The 20885-nt window shown below is 40.4% G+C and overlaps 1 protein-coding gene across 10 annotated transcripts in view; it reads right to left on the bottom strand.

Moving 5' to 3' along the window:
- RUNX2 (RUNX family transcription factor 2) overlaps positions 1 to 20885 on the bottom strand; it is a 380120-nt gene that overhangs the window by 347849 nt on the left and 11386 nt on the right. For all 10 annotated transcript variants that reach the window (XR_010322252.1, XR_010322253.1, XR_010322254.1 and 7 more), the window contains exon 3: positions 16206 to 16310. Coding sequence is in view for 6 of the 10 variants with exons in the window: in XM_064286808.1 (XP_064142878.1) it covers positions 16206 to 16310 (105 nt within the window). In the remaining 4 variants the exon portion in view is untranslated. The remainder of the gene's footprint in view (positions 1 to 16205; positions 16311 to 20885) is intronic.

Raw genomic sequence — 20885 nt, 5'->3', positions numbered from 1 at the left:
CTCATGTAACTCATAGGACAGAGCAGAACTGCCCCACAGAGTTTCCAAAGAGTGCCTGGTGGATTTGAACAGCTGACTTTTTGGTTAGCAGCCAAGCTCTTAACCACTGCACTACCAGGGCTCCTGGAGGAGTGAAATAAACATAATCTGGGGGTGGGGACATCCAAATGTAGAAATCACGAAAAGAACTACATGAAGACTAAAAGTGCCAAGGCCCCTAAGAAAATACGCTCCGTGAGGAAGAAAGAAAGGCAGTAAAAGTAAGTAAGTTGTGACTTGTGACCCAACTGTGGGTTGCAGGGGTGGCTCTCCAATGGTGACGATGCCTTGGAAAGGTAAAGTGCAGTGGCTCAAGGCGTCTAAATGTGCTTAATGAATCAAGGTGCCCAAGTCATTTTGGGAAGAAAGAAAAATATGTTTTCTGACTATTTTTCTTTCCCTTTTGCCTAGTACCACACCCACTTAGCCTTCTTCCCAGTTAAGTCACCTGTTTTAAAGTCTGTTCCTTTGGTCACTTTGATTTTTTTTTTTTTTTAGAGAAAATTATATCCACTTGTTTCAAAATAAAGAACTCATCTGAAAACACTGTGTGTGTGTGTGTGTGTGTGTGTGTGTGTGTGTGTGTGTGTTTTCATAGTTTCATCCATGAGCTTTCATGAGTGCTTACAGCAAATCGTACGCAGGCATGCTAATCTACTACGGCAAAAGTCGCTCAAGTAAAAGAGTAGATTAAATACAAAACTTAAAAATAAAAACCCTGACACTTGGCTTCACTGAGAAAGGTTAACCCAGAAAGCAGGGTTCTTTGCTTTCCTGTGCTCTAGCTCCAAAGCTGAAAGGAAGGGTGTACTCAGCCAGCCATTCTCAGATCTGCTCTGCTCAACTTCTTCACATCTCTGCCAATTTTTAAATGCATGAAGGTTTCTGTTTTCAGAAATAAATCCTGCCTATTTCCTCTCTCCTTCCTTCCCTGTGACGATAAATTCCTTGAGGGTGATTTCTGGATTGCATCTCTCAAGTTCCAGGTTATACTAACTTTGGTGTCACCTGGAAATGTTTTTAATTTCTCCCAGTAGGGAGGTAACAGAGAAAAATGAATCAACTTAATAAAACCGTGCCTTTTGTCTCTGGCATGTACAAGTCAAATAAACCTGAGTTTTTCTAACAGTAAAACACTGTCACCCTCAGCCTCAGCGTCTTAATAACTCATCTATTCTATCAATTTTTTGATCATCTGGGAGACCTGTTTCTCTTTTTGGTCATATTTTTCCCAATTAAAGATTCTAATGACCATTGAAGCAGGGCAAATTACCCTCATCATTTATGTCTACAAATCTGTGACTCTGAGGTTGAGAATTATAATGGGAAACAGAAATCATACCTTTGATTTTAAAAGCAGTAAGGTGGCACTTAGTTGCATTTCCTAAACACACAGAATCGCTGGGATGGAAGGAAGCTTGAAAAACCTTCTGGTCAATCCCTCAGCCTTCAGTAGCCCCTTCTATGTAACAATTCTTTTATTAAGAAGTTCTTCTTTAAATCTAACCTAAACCTATCATGCTTCAGTTAAAACATATTCTTCTTTATCTGACCTTACTAAAAACAAAACAGCTGGTCGCCATACACACAGCTTAATAACTCCTCATAATCTTGAAGTATGTTATTAAGTCATTTTTTCAGTCTTCTCTTCTTGAAGCTAAATAATCCCAAGTCTTTCAACTTATCCTTATAGGTTCAATTCTACAATCCTTTAATCATCATCAATGCTCTTTGCTAAACGTTCTTACGTTTTCCATGTTGCTCTTATGTTTTGAAACTCAGCTCACCTTTGGAATTGCTTCTCATTGTCCATAAAAGCTAAGATTTCAGGGTATTACACACAGTCCTAAGAGATTCTACTCAAATAGGTAACTTACTGCTTTGTTTGGGTTATTTTTCATCAAGCCTGGGGTCTTTGGCTAAAAAACAAAAAACATGTTCTTCAGGACCAAGCCTTCTTACTGAGTGCCAGCTGCAGAGAAGCCACTCCTCCTCCACCTACTCCCACTCAATTTTCTTCGCCACAGCTCTTCAAGGCCCTTCTCAAGCAACTTTCAGTACCAATTTGGGCCTTGTGATTCCCTGTTATAAAATATGTAGCCAATCTGACCTGATCCACTTATTTAAGCCAAGTTGCTAACCAATGATAGCTTAAAATGTGTTATCCTTTGGAGATAACATCTGTTAAGGTCCTCAGTGTCTCAATTCAAAGAATAACCTCAGTCACCTTGGTAAGAATAATATGAGAGAGGTTTGGGGCCAGTAGGGATGAACAGGAGAGTCTTTCTGTGCTCCAAATCATACCACGCTTAGGACTAGCCTTGGGCATAATTACAAAGTAGACAACTTTGTGGGGAGGTGATGCTACTCTGCACTTTTTGCAACCTTTCACTTTTTCTAAGCATTAGGCATTGCTAAGGCCCTGCTGAAAAGCCCTGGTGGCAAAGTGGTTAATAGCTTGGTTGCTAAACAAAAGGTGGGCGTGTTCGAATCCACCAGGTGCTCCTTGGAAACCCTATGGGGCAGGTCTACTCTGTCCTATAGGATCGCTACGAGTCAGAATCGACTTAATGGCGACAGTTTTGGTTTTTTTGGTTCAAGGCCCTGTTGAAACCCTGGTGGTGCGGTGGTTAAGACATCAGCTGCTTACCAAAAGGCTGGCAGTTCGAATCCATCAGCCACTCCTTAGAAACCATATGGGGCAGTCCTACTCTGTTCTATAGGGTTGCTATGAATTGGAATCAACTCAACAGCAAAGGGTTTGGTTTTGGTTTGGTAAGGTCCTGTTGGCAGTTTGAATCCACCCAGCAGCTCCACAGGAGAAAGACCTGACAATTTGCTCCCTTAAAAATTACACCCTAGAACACCCTATAGGGTAGTTCTACTCTGTCTCATGGGGTCCCTATAAACTGAAATTGACTCAGTGGCACCTAACAACAGCTGCTGCTTCTTCCAAGACATTAACTGGAAACAATGGCCAGTCCTGTTGTCATGCTCCTTCTCCTTACAGCAACTATTATTTCCAGTTAGTCTCTGCTTTCAGCTTCAACATACTAATGCCATCTGTAACATCTCAGCATTTTCCTAATGCTATTTCCTCACCGCTGTTACCTTTACAAAAGTACTAGAATTAGTGAAAAAAAATAGAGAGAGAGAGAGAAAGGAGGATATGCATTAAGATATTAGCAGTGGTCATCTTGGGAGGTACTTATGGGCAATTTTTATTTATTTCTTTTCATTAATCCTTATTTTCTAACTTTGTCTACATCCTCTACTTGTTTAATAGTTTAAAGTTAACTTTTTTTTCCTAAGTATTAACTTTATTTCACTGGTAGTCAAAGTGAGTTCCTAATGAAGGGTTAACAACTTGTTGCTTTCACCTCACAAAATTCAGTGTTAGTTAAACCTCATTTTAATGTCCTGAATACTCATTCAAGAAATGTATATAATATGCATACCTACTGTGTGTCAGGCTGTATAAATTGGGACTTATTTACTATTTAGCAATGCTACTCCATCACCAGGCATGCTTCTCAGGTAGGACTATTTCATACAATCAACCAAGAATGCTCTTGACCCCAAACCAGAAGCTTCCATAGCTTTAATGACAAAGGCAAATGGGTGAATTAGTAGTAAATAACTGAATAGGAGGAGACCTGGGCTCCTGGCCCATTTCCATAAATCACCTGCTGACTTGCACAGTGACACAGGGTAAATGAGTTCTCAAGTGTCCATGCCTCAGTTTATCTACCTGTAAATGAATAATGACTTCCTCAAAGGGATGTAAAAAGAATCAGTGAGGTAATGTCTAAGTGTTTGGAACTCCGTGACAGAAAGGCAGCTACATAATTACTATTTGGTATTTAAGTTCCCCTTCATGTGTGCCAACTACTTTCTGATCATTCCTTAGGAAGTATTTCTCCAAGCTACCCTGTCAAGTTGTCTTCATGTCCATTTCCATTTAAAGGATGAAGAAGTCAAACTGGAGAGAAATTTAGTAATTTGCTTAGGTTCAGTAAGATCCCACCAACATCTCAAAATACCAATGTCCAGTCCTCCAATTCCCTCAATCATAACTGAACCAACACTTTAAATACAAACTACCCTCTAGATGAATTCTCTGTTAAGCTACTCTGAAACAGATCTTATGGTTAAAAAAAAAAACAAAAAACCTGCTACTTGTTTTTTGCGAGATGGGGTGAACAGACGAGGTGAAAATGGAATGATGTACCAAATGAATGAAAGCTAAAGTTCGAACAAGACCAAAGCTCTTTTTACACATCTAGATTTTCTTCACTTCTTTATAACAATCTATGTTTTGGTACCTGCATAATCTTGTTGAAGGGTCCATATTTTTCTACAAATAATTTCCAGGGCCAATCCTAAGGAGGAGACATAGAGCCCAGTTTAAATCATCCTGAGTATCCCTCAACCAAAATACATTCTGGCATGTTTACCCAGGTGACAGCTCATGAAAATCGCTGTCAAGAAGATACAAAATGAGAAGAAGATGGGGGATGCGTGCCACAGAGGATGCATACGCAGTCCAAGTTTTCTTCAGGGTCATCGGCCTTTTCCCCACCCGCCACTCCTGCCCAACTCTAAGGAGAAGCACACAGAGCCATCACTGGAATCACCCGAGCCACCCTGCCTAGAAAGAGTTCTACCCCAGATCATGGTGTCCCGGCTCCCTTAGACCGTGCTCATATCGATTTTCTTCCTTCTGCTTCATTCAACAGCTCATCTGCCAAATAAAAAAGCATCTTTTTGCTCTGAGTCCTGCACTCTCACTAAAATGGCAGAAAACGTATGGACATTTTCTCGGGAATGCTGCTCTGGTTGTTCAGTAAGCAACAGCCAGATGGCCTCTGAGGATCAAATATAACGATGGGGAGACAATGCCAAGCAAATATGGTTGGGTTGGTCTTCAACATAAATTTGGAAAATTCTCAAAGCACTTTAGGGTCTGCCCAAGTCTAAACTGTGAAGTAAAAAAAAATTTTTTTTAAACTGTGAAGTAGAGGATCCAAATTCCTCTTTCTGTATCCTCCCCTCTTTGTCTTCTCCTCTCTCCAGGGCCACTCCCTCCCACCTCCCCAACCCCCAACATACTGGCCCAGGAATCTTCAGAGCTCCCTATGGTGACAGTTGTTTACAGCCTGACCTTCCCCATTTCCCTTCCTCCCTCTCCCATGAAAAGTTCTGTGCCTCACGTTCTAGGCTCTGAAATACTGCTCTACCTAATCTGTTAATATGAATGGGAAGCCGTAACACCAAAGAATGGCAGAGTGTGGATCTGGCACTCATAGCAAACAGACTTTAAGCAGGGTGTCTCTCACATCACATCATATACACAACAGCCAATGTACAGATCTGCTGACATTTTCAGGCAACAAAAACTGAGTTTGCCACTAACACTCTCACTAAAAGAACTACTAAAAGATATAAACCAAGAAAAAGAAAGCTGAACCCAAAGGAAGAACAGAGGTACGAAAAGTGACAGTGAGCAAATAAATCGATAAACATGTGCATAAATATAATATGGAGTGTGGAGGTGGCACAAATGGCTAAGTGCTAAACTACTAACCGAAAGGCTGTTGGTTCGAACCCACCCAGAGGCACTTCAGAAGTAAGGCCTGGTGATCTTCCAAAAAGTCATAGTCTTGAAAACCTATTGGAGCACATTCTACTCCACACACATGGGATCACCATGAGTTGGAACTGGCTCAATGGCAACTAACAACAACAGCAAAATATAAAACAAGTATAAACAGTTTAATACACTGATAATGACTAAAACTAAACTGATAAACTACAATATTAGAAAAGAGGAAGTGATTGCAGTTTAAATTGTAATAAAATTCCTGTATTATTCAAGAGGTGGACAGAGATAATGATTAATTCTATGAAGACAAATACACATGTTAAAATGTTACGGATAACTACTAAAAGAAAAGAAATTACATGGCAATTTTCAAGCCAGTAGAGGAGGAAAGCCAGCACGAAGCTAGAAGGAAAAAAAAAAAACTGGATAAAGACTTCTCTGTGAAAGAGAAATATTTGCAAAAGGAGGAAATGCGGAAATTCAGAAACGAAAAGCCCTCACTTTAAACTTATAAAACCTGCACCCTTAACAGTACACCAGACCTGAGACACATCAGAAATACACACTGGTAGGCAAACTGCAAAGCCAGAAGTTGGCATTGCCTTCAAGGTGGGTAGAGGCCCTATCTGCACACTATGACTCACTATTTCTTCTCTAGTACTCACGACTCCATTGATAATCATCCCTTTACCTCCACCAAAACGCCTACCTCCAATAAAGGACTCTACGTAACTTAATTTTACCTTAATAGGAATTTAAGTATGAGTTACCTTTTCCAGAGGTGCTTAGATCTAAGCCTTAATCCTAACATTTAACGAAGAGCTTATGTCAACTAGTAAACACATTTAGCCAGCAGTGCCCAGTAGGATAGAGATGCTAAGCGGAACAGGGAACCCTTCCTCTGCTACTTAAACACCGTCTAACAAATACAGTCTCTTACTGTAGCCATGGCATATGAACCAGAATTAATATTTTAGATCTAAATGGTTTTCATGTAATTTCTTAATTTCCAAAAATTACTTGGACAATATGAACAACTATTTTCTATACCTGCCTAATTAAAAACTTTTGATCCTAAACTGGAAGACTTAATATTGTTAAGATGTCAGTATACCCAAAGCGATCTATAGATTCAATGCAATCTCAGTCAAAATCCCAACAGCCTTCTTTAGAGTAATGGAAAAACCAATCCTAATTGGGCATTTGTTTGGTGCCTTCTTCAAGCATTTAACTTTGTTTTCACAGAAAGGACACTTTTTTGCACTCATATTTCATTTCCTTGTGTTATATGTAATTCACCAGTATGTATAATGAGGAGCCCTGGTGGCGCAGTGGTTAAGAGCTCCGCTGCTAACCAGAAGGTCAGCAGTTCGAATCCACCAGCCACTCCTTGGAAACCCTATGGGGCAGTTCTACTCTGTCCTATAGGGTCACTATGAGTCAGAATTGACTCAATGGCAACAAGTTTTGGGTTTTTCATGTATAATGAATACCACTAGAATAAAAATGTTTAGAGAAAAAAATAACCCCTTGAGATTTTATGTAAAGACCAAAGCTGTGCTTTAATTTCCATCATAAATTTATTCTGTAAATACACTAAACCCATTGCAGTGGGGTCAGTTCTGACTCCAGCAACCCTCTAAGTCAGAGCAGAACTGCCCCATAGGGCTTCTAAGGCTGTAATCTTTAGAGAAGCAGAACACCACACATGCCTCCCCCCAGAGCAGCCGATGGATTTGAACCACCAACCTTTCAGTTACCAGCCAAGCTCTTAACCACTGAACCACCAGGACTCCTTTTTTAAAAATGCTAGGGAGGGACAAGTATGAATGCATCATTCAATACAACCAATCTTTTTTCCCTGTTATTTTTAAGTATATCCTCTTCTCCTCTGGCTCAGCCCTCCTTGAAGAAAATACTGTAGTGTAAACAGAATAGAAGTAAGAGGAGTATTTCAGTGACCCATCAGGAATTCTCTCTCTTGGGAAGGAAAAGCCATCTTCTTACAGAAAAAGAAAGAAGTCTCCCTTTCAGCTTCTACATTTCTTTAAGAATGATTTCTGACTTATACCCAACTACAAAGTACTGACACATTTGGATCCAGTACGTGTGTGTTTTCAGAACCCGTATCCCTCGAAAATGTGCCATGCTACATCCAGTGAGCGGTAACATCAACTGAAGCATATGCACGTGGAAAATGTGCTCTTGTTGTGAAAGCTACAGGTCCTTGTTAACACAAGTCCGATACAATGCGAAAGCACATTCAGAACCAGGAAGCCAGGAAAAAGTGCAAAGGAGGGACACAAGCATGTTTTAACAGCTGTGATAATTTGCCATGAAAGGATTTTAAGGCCATAGCTCCTTGCTGCAGCATGCCATGTGCTGCTGAATTAAATTACTGCCATGCAGTCTGCTAGTGAAAAAAAAGGAATGTGTAAATAGGCTATATATCCTTGCATCAGTTCCACAGAATGTTGCACAACACAAAATGCCTCTCGATGTGTCATTTCCTTCTTGGCCATCTTCCCAGCTCCTGACAGTCAGTCAACAACAACAACAAAAAAGTACTGAAAGAGATTTAAAACTGCTCTTCTCAAGAGCACATTCCACCGACCACCAGACACAACCTCCACCAGCACTTCTGACCACCCCCCTTCTCCATCCTCCCTGAAGAAAAGGAAAAATGAGAACAATTTTTTAAGCTGTTTTTATTCTCTTAAATTAAAAGCTTGCAACAATGTTTCATATGCCAGTGGCCAAATTATTAATACACACGACAATCAAACTCCTACTTGTATGTATTGACTTGTAAATACCAATACATGGCATTTACCCATAACTTCCATCCCTTGGACATTTTAGAGACCATGAAGCATGCAGGGGAAAGCCTGCAAGTCAAGAAGTTAAGGAACTTTCTACTAATGCCTTCTTCTAAGGACTAAAACTCAGGGCTGTGGCATCAGGAGTGTGGTCCAAGGCCTATCAAGGTCTTCTCAAATTGTCTTCACAGAAACCAAGAATTTAAATGCAAGTCTCATATCCAGAGGTATCAAATAACCTTGAAAAGTTCTTCTGCTGTCCCTCCAACCAACGTATTTTTACGTGACCCCTACTTTCCTTTACCCTGGTGGCGTAGTGGTTAAGAGCTACGGCTGCTAACCAAAAAGTTGGCAGTTGAATCCACTAGGCGCTCCTTGGAAACTCTATGGGGCAGTTCTACTCTATCCTTCAGGGCCGCTATAAGTTGGAATCAACTCGATGGCAATGGGTTTGGGGTTTTTTTTGGTATTGATAAATAAGCAAAGCCCCCATGAAAAGCCTTTTCTTTCACCCAACTGGGATGAAGAGTAACGGAGGATAAAGGTGAGCTGGCACTGACATCATCTGGAACGAGGAAGAGAATATACCAAGCTTTCTACTCTCTCCACCCTTTTCACCTGGCTGGAAAACAGTCTCAGAAGTGGGTACAACAGCATGAGAGAAAAATGAGAATGATGCCCTGCTAAGACTACCCATTTTTGTTTAAATCTGTTACCTTAAGTTTGTTAAAATAAAAACCTGTACAATTGGAAGCGCCTCAAGAATATGGAGAAACTAAGTGTTCTCTGACGATTTATAAATCTGCTGATGAATTGAGCACACATGAGAATGAGCAAGCAGGAAGAGGAGAACTTGGCTGCAGGACCTAAGCCTCATAAGCAGGGTTAGTCAGGGTGCTAAGGCAGTTCTGGGAATACAAACATTTCCCTACACTCCCAGATAACCTCTCACTCACCTAAGCTCCAGCCCCTTACTGAACTCACGAACGGAGCCAAGCAGAAGAAATCTTGCAGCCGGGTACTTTAGGCCTGTGGGAAAGGGGTTACATCTCTGGGAAAGAAAAGGCAGGGCTTCTCCTCTCTCCCACCAGGTCTCTACGGATGGCTGGTCAGCAGTGAACAGTAATCCCCCGGCAGGAGATACACAGATGAAAGCTTTGGTCTCTCCTTCAGGGTAACTATGGTTTACTTCCTTGGGGCACAACACACAAAAACTCTTAGAAACCCACTTACATGTGTCAGGTATCAGCTTTGCAGGTATGCCGGCAAGAGAGAATTTTCAAAGCTGGATATTATAAAGTATAAAACTTCCAGGCTTGTCCATTTAAGGATTCATAAGATATTTGTGTCATGTTGCCAGGCAAGGCTCTTTACCTTTTGTTGTTGTTGTTATTCAAACACCTAATATTCTCTTGTACAAGTATTGATCTCACTCCACTTGATAATGATCTGCTCATGTCAAGCATAACAAAGTAACGATAAAAACAGCTGCCATCGAGTCAATCCTTATTCATAACAACCCAACGTATGTCAGAGTAGAACTGTGCTCCACAGGGTTTTCAACAGCTGGTTTTTTAGAGGTAAATCACTAGGCCTTTCTTGCAAAGCACCTCTGGGTGGACAGAAACCTCCAACCTTTCAGTTAGCTGAGCATGTTAACCATTTGCACCACTCAGGGACTCCACGACAAGTTAATTATGGTGTTGTTATTGCTGTTAGTTGGCACAGAGACAATTCCAACTCATGGTGACCCTGTGAGTGCAGAGTAGAACTGCTCCACAGGGTTTTTAAGGCTATGACCTTTTGGAAGCAAATCAGCCGGTGTGTCTTCCGAGGCACCTCTGGGTGGGTTCAAAACACCAACCTTTCAGCTAGTAGCCCAGTGCTCACCCATGTGCATCACCCAGGGACTCCCAAACCAACAATTTAAAAAAAAAAAAAAAGCCATTGCCATAGAGTCGATTCCGACTCATAGTGACGCTATAGTGACCCTCTAGGACAGAGTAGAACTGCCCCATAGGGTTTCCAAGGTTGTAATCTTTACAGCAGCAGAATACCACATTCTTTCTCCCACAGAGCAGCTGGTGGGTTGGAACCACCGGCCTTTCGGTTAGCAGCTGAGTGCTTAACCACCAGGGCTCCAACAGGTAATGTTTGTTGTTGGTAGGTGCCGTCAAGTCAGTTCCAACTCATAGCAACCCTATGTACAACAGAAATAGCCACCCTTAATTCATCTGAGATTTACCAAATTTGTTCAATTCAGAAAGAAGCTACTATAATTCAACTTTGAGTCATCTGGTATAACTTTAAACTTGCCCCGATCTAAAAGTCAAGAGACCTGTCAGAAAATAGTACCTGGATGAAAGTATTTCTTCTGCTGCAACAATGACATATACTATCTAAGTGGCTGTGGGAGTTGATTCCACTGGTGGTCCCAATGACCCACTCCCCTCATTATTCCCACCTTTGTGTGGCTCCTTCCCTTGAATTCAGGCTGCACCTGTGTCTTGCTTTAGCCAACAGAATATGGAAGAAGTAACCCCATGCTAGTTCTCACCCTGGGGGCAGTGGCGGTTCAGTGGTAGAATTCTTGCCTTCCATGAGAGAGATCCAAGTTCAATTCCCAGCCAAGGCACCTCATGTGCAGTTACCACCTGACAGTGGAGGCTTGTGTGCTGCTATCATGCTGAACAGGTTTCAGCAAAGCTTCCAGACTAAGATGGACTAGGAAAAAAGGCCTGGAAATCTACTTTCAAAAAATCAGTCAATAAAAACCATCTGGATCACATCGGTCCAATCATTGTGCTTGGGGCTGCCATGAGCTGGGGGCCAACTCGACAGCTGCTAACAACAACAACAATTCTGAGCCTAAACCTTAATTAAACAGGTCTGACAGCTTTTGCGTTTTAGGAGCACTGAACTGCAGTGTAAGAAATTAGACTACTCTGCTACAGAGACCACATGAAGAGGCTACATGGAGGAGAGGCCCTAGGACTACGTGGAGGGAGAAAGGGTCAGCTGTCCTATTGTTCCAGCTGAGCCCAATCTTCCAACCATCCCCACCAAGCCACAGACATATGAATGAAGCCATCTTGGATGTTCCAGCACCAGGTGCCATCTAACTGCAGCCACATGAGAGACCACAAGCAAGATCAGCAGAAATACCATCCAGATGAACTCGAGGCAACCCAAAGAACCGTGAGAAATATTAATTTGGTTGTCGTTTCAAGCCATTATGCTTTGGAGAGGCTTGCTACTTAGCAAGAGATAACTGAAAAAGCAGTAAGAAAATTGAAAGAATTCTGACTGTGTAAGGTGATTTACTTTTTCTATCCTCTGCACAGACAATGATGCCCTTTTCATCAGCCCTCTTCACTAACCAACTCAGAACCATGACTATAGAATATGACATTGCTAACCAGTTTTCACCTTCTGTAGAAATTCTTCACATCACACAAGAACTGGAACCAAGTGCATAAATGGAACAAAGGATCCTAACAGAAACTGATGTTTGAAAGGGTTACTAGGTAACCAAATGCATTACTGTCGCTGCTACGCTGACTTCTCCTGCTGGTGAACATACGGCAGTTGTTCTTCAGAGCTAATTTGCCAACAGAAGGTCAAAGCCTTGCCTAAACACAAGGCGTACAAATTTGCGATCTTAAGTATGATGTCATGTCTTAAAATGATAAGCTTGCAAAGAAAATAAATGGCATTTTGTAAAGATGTGCACCGTTTTCGTGTTTACACTACTTAAGATGAAGGTTCTAATAAGTCATCGGCTATGTTCCTTTAAAGGGAAGTTTTATAACTGAGATGAATCACAACTGCAAAAGATCAAAGTTAAAAAACATCAATGATGCCATGGGGTACTTTTTAATCTTGTAATGAGTGATGATCATGTGTTCTTATGAAGTGAGTCCAACGGCCAACGCCAGATGTGTATATTAAGAAAAGAAGTTGTTTGTGATGTGACAGCACCGGCTCAGCTGCCAGAGACAGAAAACACAGAAGGACGAAACATTTGAGAATTCTGAGTGAAAAGCAAGTCGTGGCAGATGCACTTATAGGCTGGACCTCAGAGGGGGGCACTGGTGCCACAGCATCCTCTCAGACTTTTCTTTGCTGCTAATAAGTTATCACCGTCATCAATTCTGTACAGCTGTCCCCTAGCAGCATGAATACCTGCTCAAGCCACAATTTATAATACTGATTAGTGTCATTTACTAATGAGCAAAAATTAGTCAAGTTATCTCCAGGGGGAAAAAAATAATAATGCACTAGAGAAAAGAATCTAGATGGTATCTGTCTCCTGAAAGTATGCTATAAGCAAAACTCTATAACAAACTTTAGACACTGAAAAAACTTTATTAGTAATCATCCCACTACCGTCGAGTCAATTCCGACTCATAACGACCCTATAGGACAGAGTAGAACTGCCCCATAGAGTTTCCAAGGAGCGCCTGGCGGATTTGAACTGCTGACCTCTTGGTTAGCAGCCGTAGCACATTAATAATCATAGTGAACACTTAATGAGCATTTAGCACATGACAGTCACTACACACTTTATATACATTACATCATTTAACATCCTCACAGCAACTCATGAGGGAAAAACTATTATTACTCCCTCTTTAACAGATGAGGAAATTGAGGCAAAGACAAGTTATGTAACTTGTCTAGCACTACACAGCTAGTAAGTGGTGGAGCTGGGATTTCAATCCAGGCAGTCTGATACCAGACCCTGCACTCTTAGCCGCCACATTAATGCTAAAATTAAAACTGAATCAGTTAAACCCAGAACTTGTCCTTGTTCAAATAGCTGATCTACCAGAAGCAGCCTTTTCAATATATGCTCAGACTTTCAGAGGAAGGCATGAAATTCCATCCACATGATACAAAATCATCAATGCCTTCAAACCACTACAGTAATAAGCAGAATTATATTATTTTTATAACAAATAACCGCTACTTAAGGCATTATAATTTGGAGGTAAAGGGGACTAAAACAATTGCAGTAATTGTCTTTTTTCTTGACCTTAGAAGAGAAAGCCTTTTACTAAAGCCTTTTCCTGTTAAAGGTCTACAAAATAAACCACTTTGATTTCTAGAGCAAGGGTTGGCATACTGTGGTTTGTGGACCTGCCACCTGTTTTTGTAACTAAGCTTTTATTAGAACATAGTTTTGACCATTTGTTTACATACTGTCTATGGCTGCTTTTGCATTACAACAGCCGAGTCCTTGGGGGGAGACTGTATGGCCTGCAGAGCCTAAATTATTTATTATCAGACACTTTACAGAAAAAGCAGTTCTACTCTGTCCTATAGGGTTGCTCTGAGTTGGAATCGACTCGACAGCAATGAGTTATTCTAAAGAATTCCTCATTTATTAATAGATAGACATCCAATTGATCAGAGTCCTATTATACTCACTGTTGAAGAAAATTGCAAATCCTGTGCATCGCCCCATACCTAGGAGTCTCAAAATGAAAGAACAATATTGAGAAGAGTGCTGTAATACAAACATCCAACGGCCAGGACAGCTAAGATCAGGGGAGAAGGAAATAATCCAGTACAGAGAATCCAGGTCATAGGATTGAGACGGTACTGGAACCGGATCCATCCTTATATCTTGATGTTTGGCAAGTCACCTCACGATGCCAGGGAAATGACATCAAGTTTTCAACGATATTTTTGGTTCCTAAGAAATATCACTCGGGCTGATCTAGGGCAAGTGGTCTGTCGCTCACAGATCCCTATCTGCTTCTTCCTCCCCCACCCTCGGCACCACCCAAAGCCTGAACCCATCTGCCATCTGCCCCTCTACCCCTAATCTCATTACTCTCGGAGCACATCTCTGCATTTACACAACAGTGAGCCTATCGACTAATTTTGTCAAAAACCTCTTAGAAATGAGGTAACACTATGCTCACCTGAAACAGAAGCAACTTTCCCAAAGCCATTCTGCCTCAACTTTTGTCAATGGGGCAACACCCACCCTTCCCTGTTTCTTCTCCCAACCGTCAACTTTTGAGCATCGACTCTTGAATGTGTACACACACACACACACCATAATAACGGTCTTTGGAAGAACTGAAGACAGCAGGAAACATCTTTAAAAGAGAAATATTATGTGGTACTAAATACTAAAAGATCATCTTGCTTTATCTACTACTAAAAGGGATGTCCCTGCCCTTCAGGAACTCAAGGACTAGATCAAAGATAAAAGGTTAGAAGATGTCTTCCATCATAAAGCATCATCCCCACTTTATGGCATTTCAGAAAAGTCAGGCAAAATCCCCAAACCAGTCAAGGCAGCCCTGCCCTCTTCTAATCCCCTACACAGCATAAACCACTCTCCCTTAGGACTGGAAACTTGGAGCTCACATAGATGTATACAGCAACCACCTCATAGGACATCCCCAAACAGAACAGACAAATGAATGACCCAGCATTGTGAATCTGGAAGAACGCCATACACATGAAAGAAGGAGAAAACAAAAACCTCAAAGACTGGCTTTTGAGGCAGGAAGCCTCCCTAGATCACGCAAGCAGCGGGCCTTTGTGAGAACCGGCAGCAACCAGAGGAACAGGGTGCTCCGTACATTCCCACTGCTAAGAGAGATGATGCTACTTGGTAGGCAAAACCTCATCAGACCTTTTCTCTCATTTTAGGTAAAGATATCCCACTCTCACTGTCTAAGCAGGGGTGTTGTTATTTGACAAATACTTCTGGCAGGCTCTCTAAGTACAAAGGGTAGGACTCCAATGTATTCACTTAACAAAGGCAGAGTTCTATATGACATTTCCATTGGCAAAATTTTTTTCCCTAGGTACATTTATTTTTATTCTGAAAATATGTGTATTTACAGTGCCTAGAGACCCAATATTTTTTTCTTCAAAAAACCTTTTGGAAAGCCATTGGCACAATTTTATAAATGTGGTTTATATATTGAATAATCTTAAATCTCTAACTATATCTACATGCTGCTACGCTGAATTTATTCAAATCATTATTGCGGTGGGGGTGGGGGAAAAGGAGCAAAACTGTTTCAGTTTAGATTTAGGAGGAAAATACATATTGACCCAAAAAGATTGTGTGTACCCTTCAACTAATTACCGGTAAAACCTTCTGGATGTCCAGACAGACAAATAAACCAAGATGGGTTAAAGCTGGTTTGCCTCTATCTGTTCAAAGAAACTATCTCTAACAATTACTGGAACATGACCAAACAACAGTGTTGTAACAATCAAGCAAGTTATCATTTGCAAATAAATTCTTTGTAATTAAGCACTGTGCTCTTTATAAAGGGAATTGAGTGGGCGAGTTAAAGAGTTAAAACACATTCTTAGGCCATGGGAAACATAGGCAAATGCTTTTTGACTAAGCTCAAGATTTTTAAGTTTATTGTTTTCCTCTTCAGCTCTCATGGGTCTGTCTATTCAGCCCTGTCTACTGTGTAGAGTGGATGAGTAGAGTTTCTTAGTAAAGAGTTACAGTGACTAAATAATTATTCACTAGTTTCCCAAAGTTATGGATGCCTTACCAAGCTTGTGGCAAAGGTTAAAACTGTTATCTTCTGTGGAGCTCTACTAATTGCCCCTCACTACAATTATATGAATATAGCAAACTTGGCAAAAAAACTATTTATATGAAAGCAACACTAACTCATTTGGAATGAATTCCTCAGAGGGTCTCAGCAAACTCTAGTACCACTTCGAATAGGAAGGCAAGTACTTACTTCTGGGTTCCCGGGGTCCATCCACCGTAACTTTAATAGCTCTGTGATAGGTGGCTACTTGGGGAGGATTTGTGAAGACAGTTATGGTCAAGGTGAAACTCTTGCCTGTAGATATAAAAGGGGGGAAAAAATCTATCATGAATATAAAAAGATAGTATTGGTGATAATATACCAACGTAGATGTCCAAATTTCATTGAAGCATCTCTAAGGAGGTAATGAAATGAAGACAAGAAGCAGAACTCCTCACTCTAATCGGAAAACCTCTGGTGGCCAGTGTAGACAGTTACTAAACTCTTGGAGTGTTAAGATCATCCTCACTGCAATACTATAACAAGAAGGCCCCAATCCCCCCCCCAAAAAAGCGGCTCAGTAGCGACAGTTGTAATGAAAACAAAAACCCGGTCCACTTGAGGAGTGTTCTCTTCCTTTCAGTTTTCTCCAACCATCAGGAACACATCCAAGCACAGACAATTTTAGAAGTCTTTATTTAGGATTAGGTCATGACCCCATGAGAGAACAATAGTAAATCACTGTTGATTATGTTATTTACTTCACATGGCTTTAGCATTCATTTACTTAACTGCGCTACAATGAGAAGATGAAAGGGGCAAGTTCTTATGGGAATCATTTTAACAGGAGCCAGTGTCTCCTGTCCTGGCCTTAATGTGCCTGTGGTATGATGATGATTTCATCATTACTGGAACAAAGTTTTTCTCCTCCCTGCTCACTCCTTCTCTAACATACATCCCTGCTGGTAAATCTTGAAAGAACTCCCTGACAGGGACTTATTTTTTGCTAAATGTACACAGCATCTCCCCATATAAACGCGCATTTTTACTTCCAGCAGAAGGGTGTGCTTCTTGGGAATATTATGTCTGATATTTCAAATTAATGATCTCTAGGCGATGAATAAGGGAAGAAAAAAAAAAAGGACAGGGAAGAGTATGACAGCTGACTTGGATGTTCGGTTTCCCCAGAAGATACCAGACGTGTTACACAAACTCACTGACAGTTGTAATCAGTTAGATTTGCAACGGTTAGTCATGTCAGATAGTCAAAACTGCAAACTGTTACAAGACAGGAAAAGGTGGGTGTGAAACAGTGACTCAATAAAACATTCAGCAGTCTCAGACCAGAGCACTCACTTAGTCTGCTTCTCTAACAGACCTTTAAAAAAAAAGCTCATTTTGTTTTGCTTTGTTTTCTAGTCAGACTCCTTTTTCCTGACTGAAAGCGGAGGGTATTAAATCAAAACACAAATCTTAGACAGTATGTAGCAATACAAAGTTTAATGCAATCTTTTCAAAGCTTAATATGGAACAGGTTATATATAAGGCTTAATGGAGAACAGGTCTTTGGCTGTCAAGTCCAGTGAATGGGTTTTCTTTTCAACCCAGACCATGGAAGTTCCTAAAATCTGTTTAAGACACACATCATTTGTTACTGAGTATATGCAGTTTTAAGTCTTGTTGACTATACTTTCCCATGGCCAAGAGAATCAAATAGCTGGAAAGAGAAGATAGGAGTAGGGAGGGAGAGGGAGTAAGGAAACAGGAATATTGATTAAACCAAACCCATTGCTGTCCAGTCAATTCTGACTCATAGTGACCCTATAGGACAGAGTAGAACCACTTCCAAGGAGCACCTGGTAGATTTGAACTGCCGACCTTTTGGTTAGCAGCAATAGCTCTTAACCACTACGCCACCAGGGTTGATTAGAAACCTATTAAATGAAAGCTACTTCATATGCATTATCTCATTTACTCCTTCCCATTTGTTTATCACTTCCCCACCCCATTTTACAAATGAGGAAACTGAAGCCCAGAAAGGCTTAGCATTTACCCAAGGTCACACTACTAATAAGGGCAAAATCAGGATCTGAGCCTACGATTTAGACTCTAAAATTAGTGTTTTTTTTTTTTACACTGTCAATTTCCCCCAAAACATTTTTTTTTTAATTAATAGGTAATTCATTTCTAGATGCATCCCAGTCAGCTCTGTGAGCCCTAGAAATACTGAATTTAAATGGACTAATATTTTCGCCAGGATAATTATAGCAACTATTTTTAAAGTGTCATTACTACATCATATTTCATCTGTTCTATATTGGATGTTACACGGATTTAAGTAATTTAACTCTGCTGCAGAACAGAGAATTTGCCGGATGTAGATTGCCAGGTCTTTCTAGTCTGCCTCAGTCTGGAAGCCCCTCTGAAACCTGATCAACAGCACAGCAACACGCAAGCTTCCACTGAGGCACAGGTGGTGGCTGCACCTGAGGCTGTGAATCAAATCTGGGTCCCCCACATGGAACACGAGAACTCTACCACTGAGCCTCCACCACCCCCTCTACCAATATCCTTAGTGTCTCTAAGTAACCTCGAAAACCTGACCATGAATTTATCGAAACTTGCTCTGGAGATACTTCCATTTTAAATCTTTACAATTTAACCAGAATGTTAAATCATCTAAGCTTCCCCCAAGTTCAAGGAAACATCTCATGTAGGCAGGAATAAAAGCCCAATATTATCAATTCACCCAAGTATAAAGCAAATGTTCAAGGCAGGAATAATTTTCTATAAAGGATTTTTTGGGGGTGGGGGGTGGGAGGAAAAAACTCTTTAAATATTTTGGTCTTCTCAAAGTGAAATTCTAGGGATCAAAATGTATTTTCACAACTAAAACAAAAATCAAGAAGGTTTCTTCCACTTCTTTTTGCCCCTTCAGAAGAATTACATATATAATGTTGGAGAAGCAGTCAGGAACTACCACACGACTCAGTAATTAGTTTTCCACCTTATAATAATAATGCATTTCCTAAGTCAAATGTTCACATGGGTATTCATGATTTCCTTAAGCTAAAAAAATGTTTTTAAAAAAAAAAAACTTTTTCCAAATCCCATTTTTTGTCAACTTCTGTAACTGATAAAAACACAGGCTCTTAAACTTAAAAATGCAGGCTCTTACTTAGGAAGCTAGCACTCACTGGATAATTGCATCATCCAGGGCTTCATCTAGGAACTAGTTCTGCAATATATTTTCTAGTATAAATATAGGGGAACTATCATTGATGCAGTGGTTAAGAGCTCTGCTGCTAACCAAAGGGTCGGCAGTTCGAATCCACCAGCCCTCCTTGGAAACTCGATGAGGCAGCTCTACTCTGTCCTACAGGGTCTCTGTGAGTCGGAATCCACTTAACGGCAATGGGTTATCATTGATAGAACCATTCCAACCTATCCTGAGGGATTGCCAGAAAGAGACAAGAGGGGTAAAGAGGGATTGTATCCTAAATTGATGGAAGTGCATGCTTCGTATACTCTAGGTGCTTAAAACTGTGTATATATTAAAAGTAACATGCATGATGTCAAAAGAAAGAAGGCATGCCAAGAAAACTTAAGGACCAAAGTAATTTTAAACTCTTCTGTTTAAGATATAAAAGAGAAAAAAGGAGAAGACAATTAAAAACCGTAAGTTACTTTTAATGCAATTTCCTTGATGCTCTCTCTTTATTCCAAAGCATTTCAAAAGTTGTGCTCATCAAACGACTCAGAAAGCCAAAGTAAATAGTGATGGAACTCCTTTATAAATCTAAGATTTCAATTTCTGAGAGCTTATGTTCTACCACTGAGAAGGTAAAAAGTATAATATTTGTGGAACTTGGTATTTTAGTTTTTAATGCTACCAAAAACAGAAAGAAAAAAAAAAAAATACAATGGTAGCAGCGTGTTGATCCAGACTTAGTAACTTAAAAGAAATGTAGAAGTGTGAAAATCAAAGAGGAAGCAGGAAAGAGTCTGTTAGAAAACAGGTCAGGTACACAGGCAGGTTAAAGGGTTTCCTGCCACTGAAAAGCTGACCCATTTTTTTCAAAAGAGCGATCTCTCTTATCAATGTTCTCTGTCCTTTTTTCCTCTTCATTTCAGTTTGGTATTACTGTTTCCTTTCATACAATGGTAAATTAGTGATATAAAAATCTATCATTAGTAATAAATCAATTTTTCTTTCTCCCTCCACTCACTCTCCGCACCCCCCCCCCCCCCCAGCTAAGTCTCGAAGACAAGTCTGGACCAATTTCTCCATCCTGCCTCTGGCAGCAGACTGTAGCATTTCAGATCCTCCACCAAGTCCCGGCTGCTTCAAAGGAAAAATCCTACTTTCTTCAGTTAAGATCATAAGAAATATAGGGGGAGGGGGTCAGCTCTGTTTGGACATAATTACACTTCATCAAAAGAAGCTTTCTTCATCTTCCATGCGTGAAAAGTCTGCAAGCAGTTAAGTCTGTCTTTTTTTTTTTTTAAATATAAAAATTGCTATTTGGGAAACCAGCCAAAACTCAGAAAGCCAATATAGTAAAACAGTGCACACCCTTTGTTTCTCTTTGAAGTTTCTTAAATAAATATGTTGAGGGTTTACAAAGTACACTATCACTTTGCCATAGTTTCTACTCACATTGATCAGAGAAAACTTATGCAGCATCTATAGAATACAAAAGCAAGATAAACGAAAACACTAGCTAGACTCTGTCAAGTAAAATAAAGTATACCGCCCAATCCTTTAAATACTAACATTCATTACTCTAGTCAAAAATGAAATAATACTAGGTAAGAAGATAGATGGAATCCAAAGCAACTGGTAAATCATCACGTTCAAACGCTCTTTTTTATTCTTACTAAAAAGTA

This window comes from Loxodonta africana, chromosome 1 (genome assembly GCF_030014295.1).
Source record: "Loxodonta africana isolate mLoxAfr1 chromosome 1, mLoxAfr1.hap2, whole genome shotgun sequence".
Lineage (NCBI taxonomy): Eukaryota > Metazoa > Chordata > Mammalia > Proboscidea > Elephantidae > Loxodonta > Loxodonta africana.
This window is presented reverse-complemented; position numbering and strand designations above follow the sequence as displayed.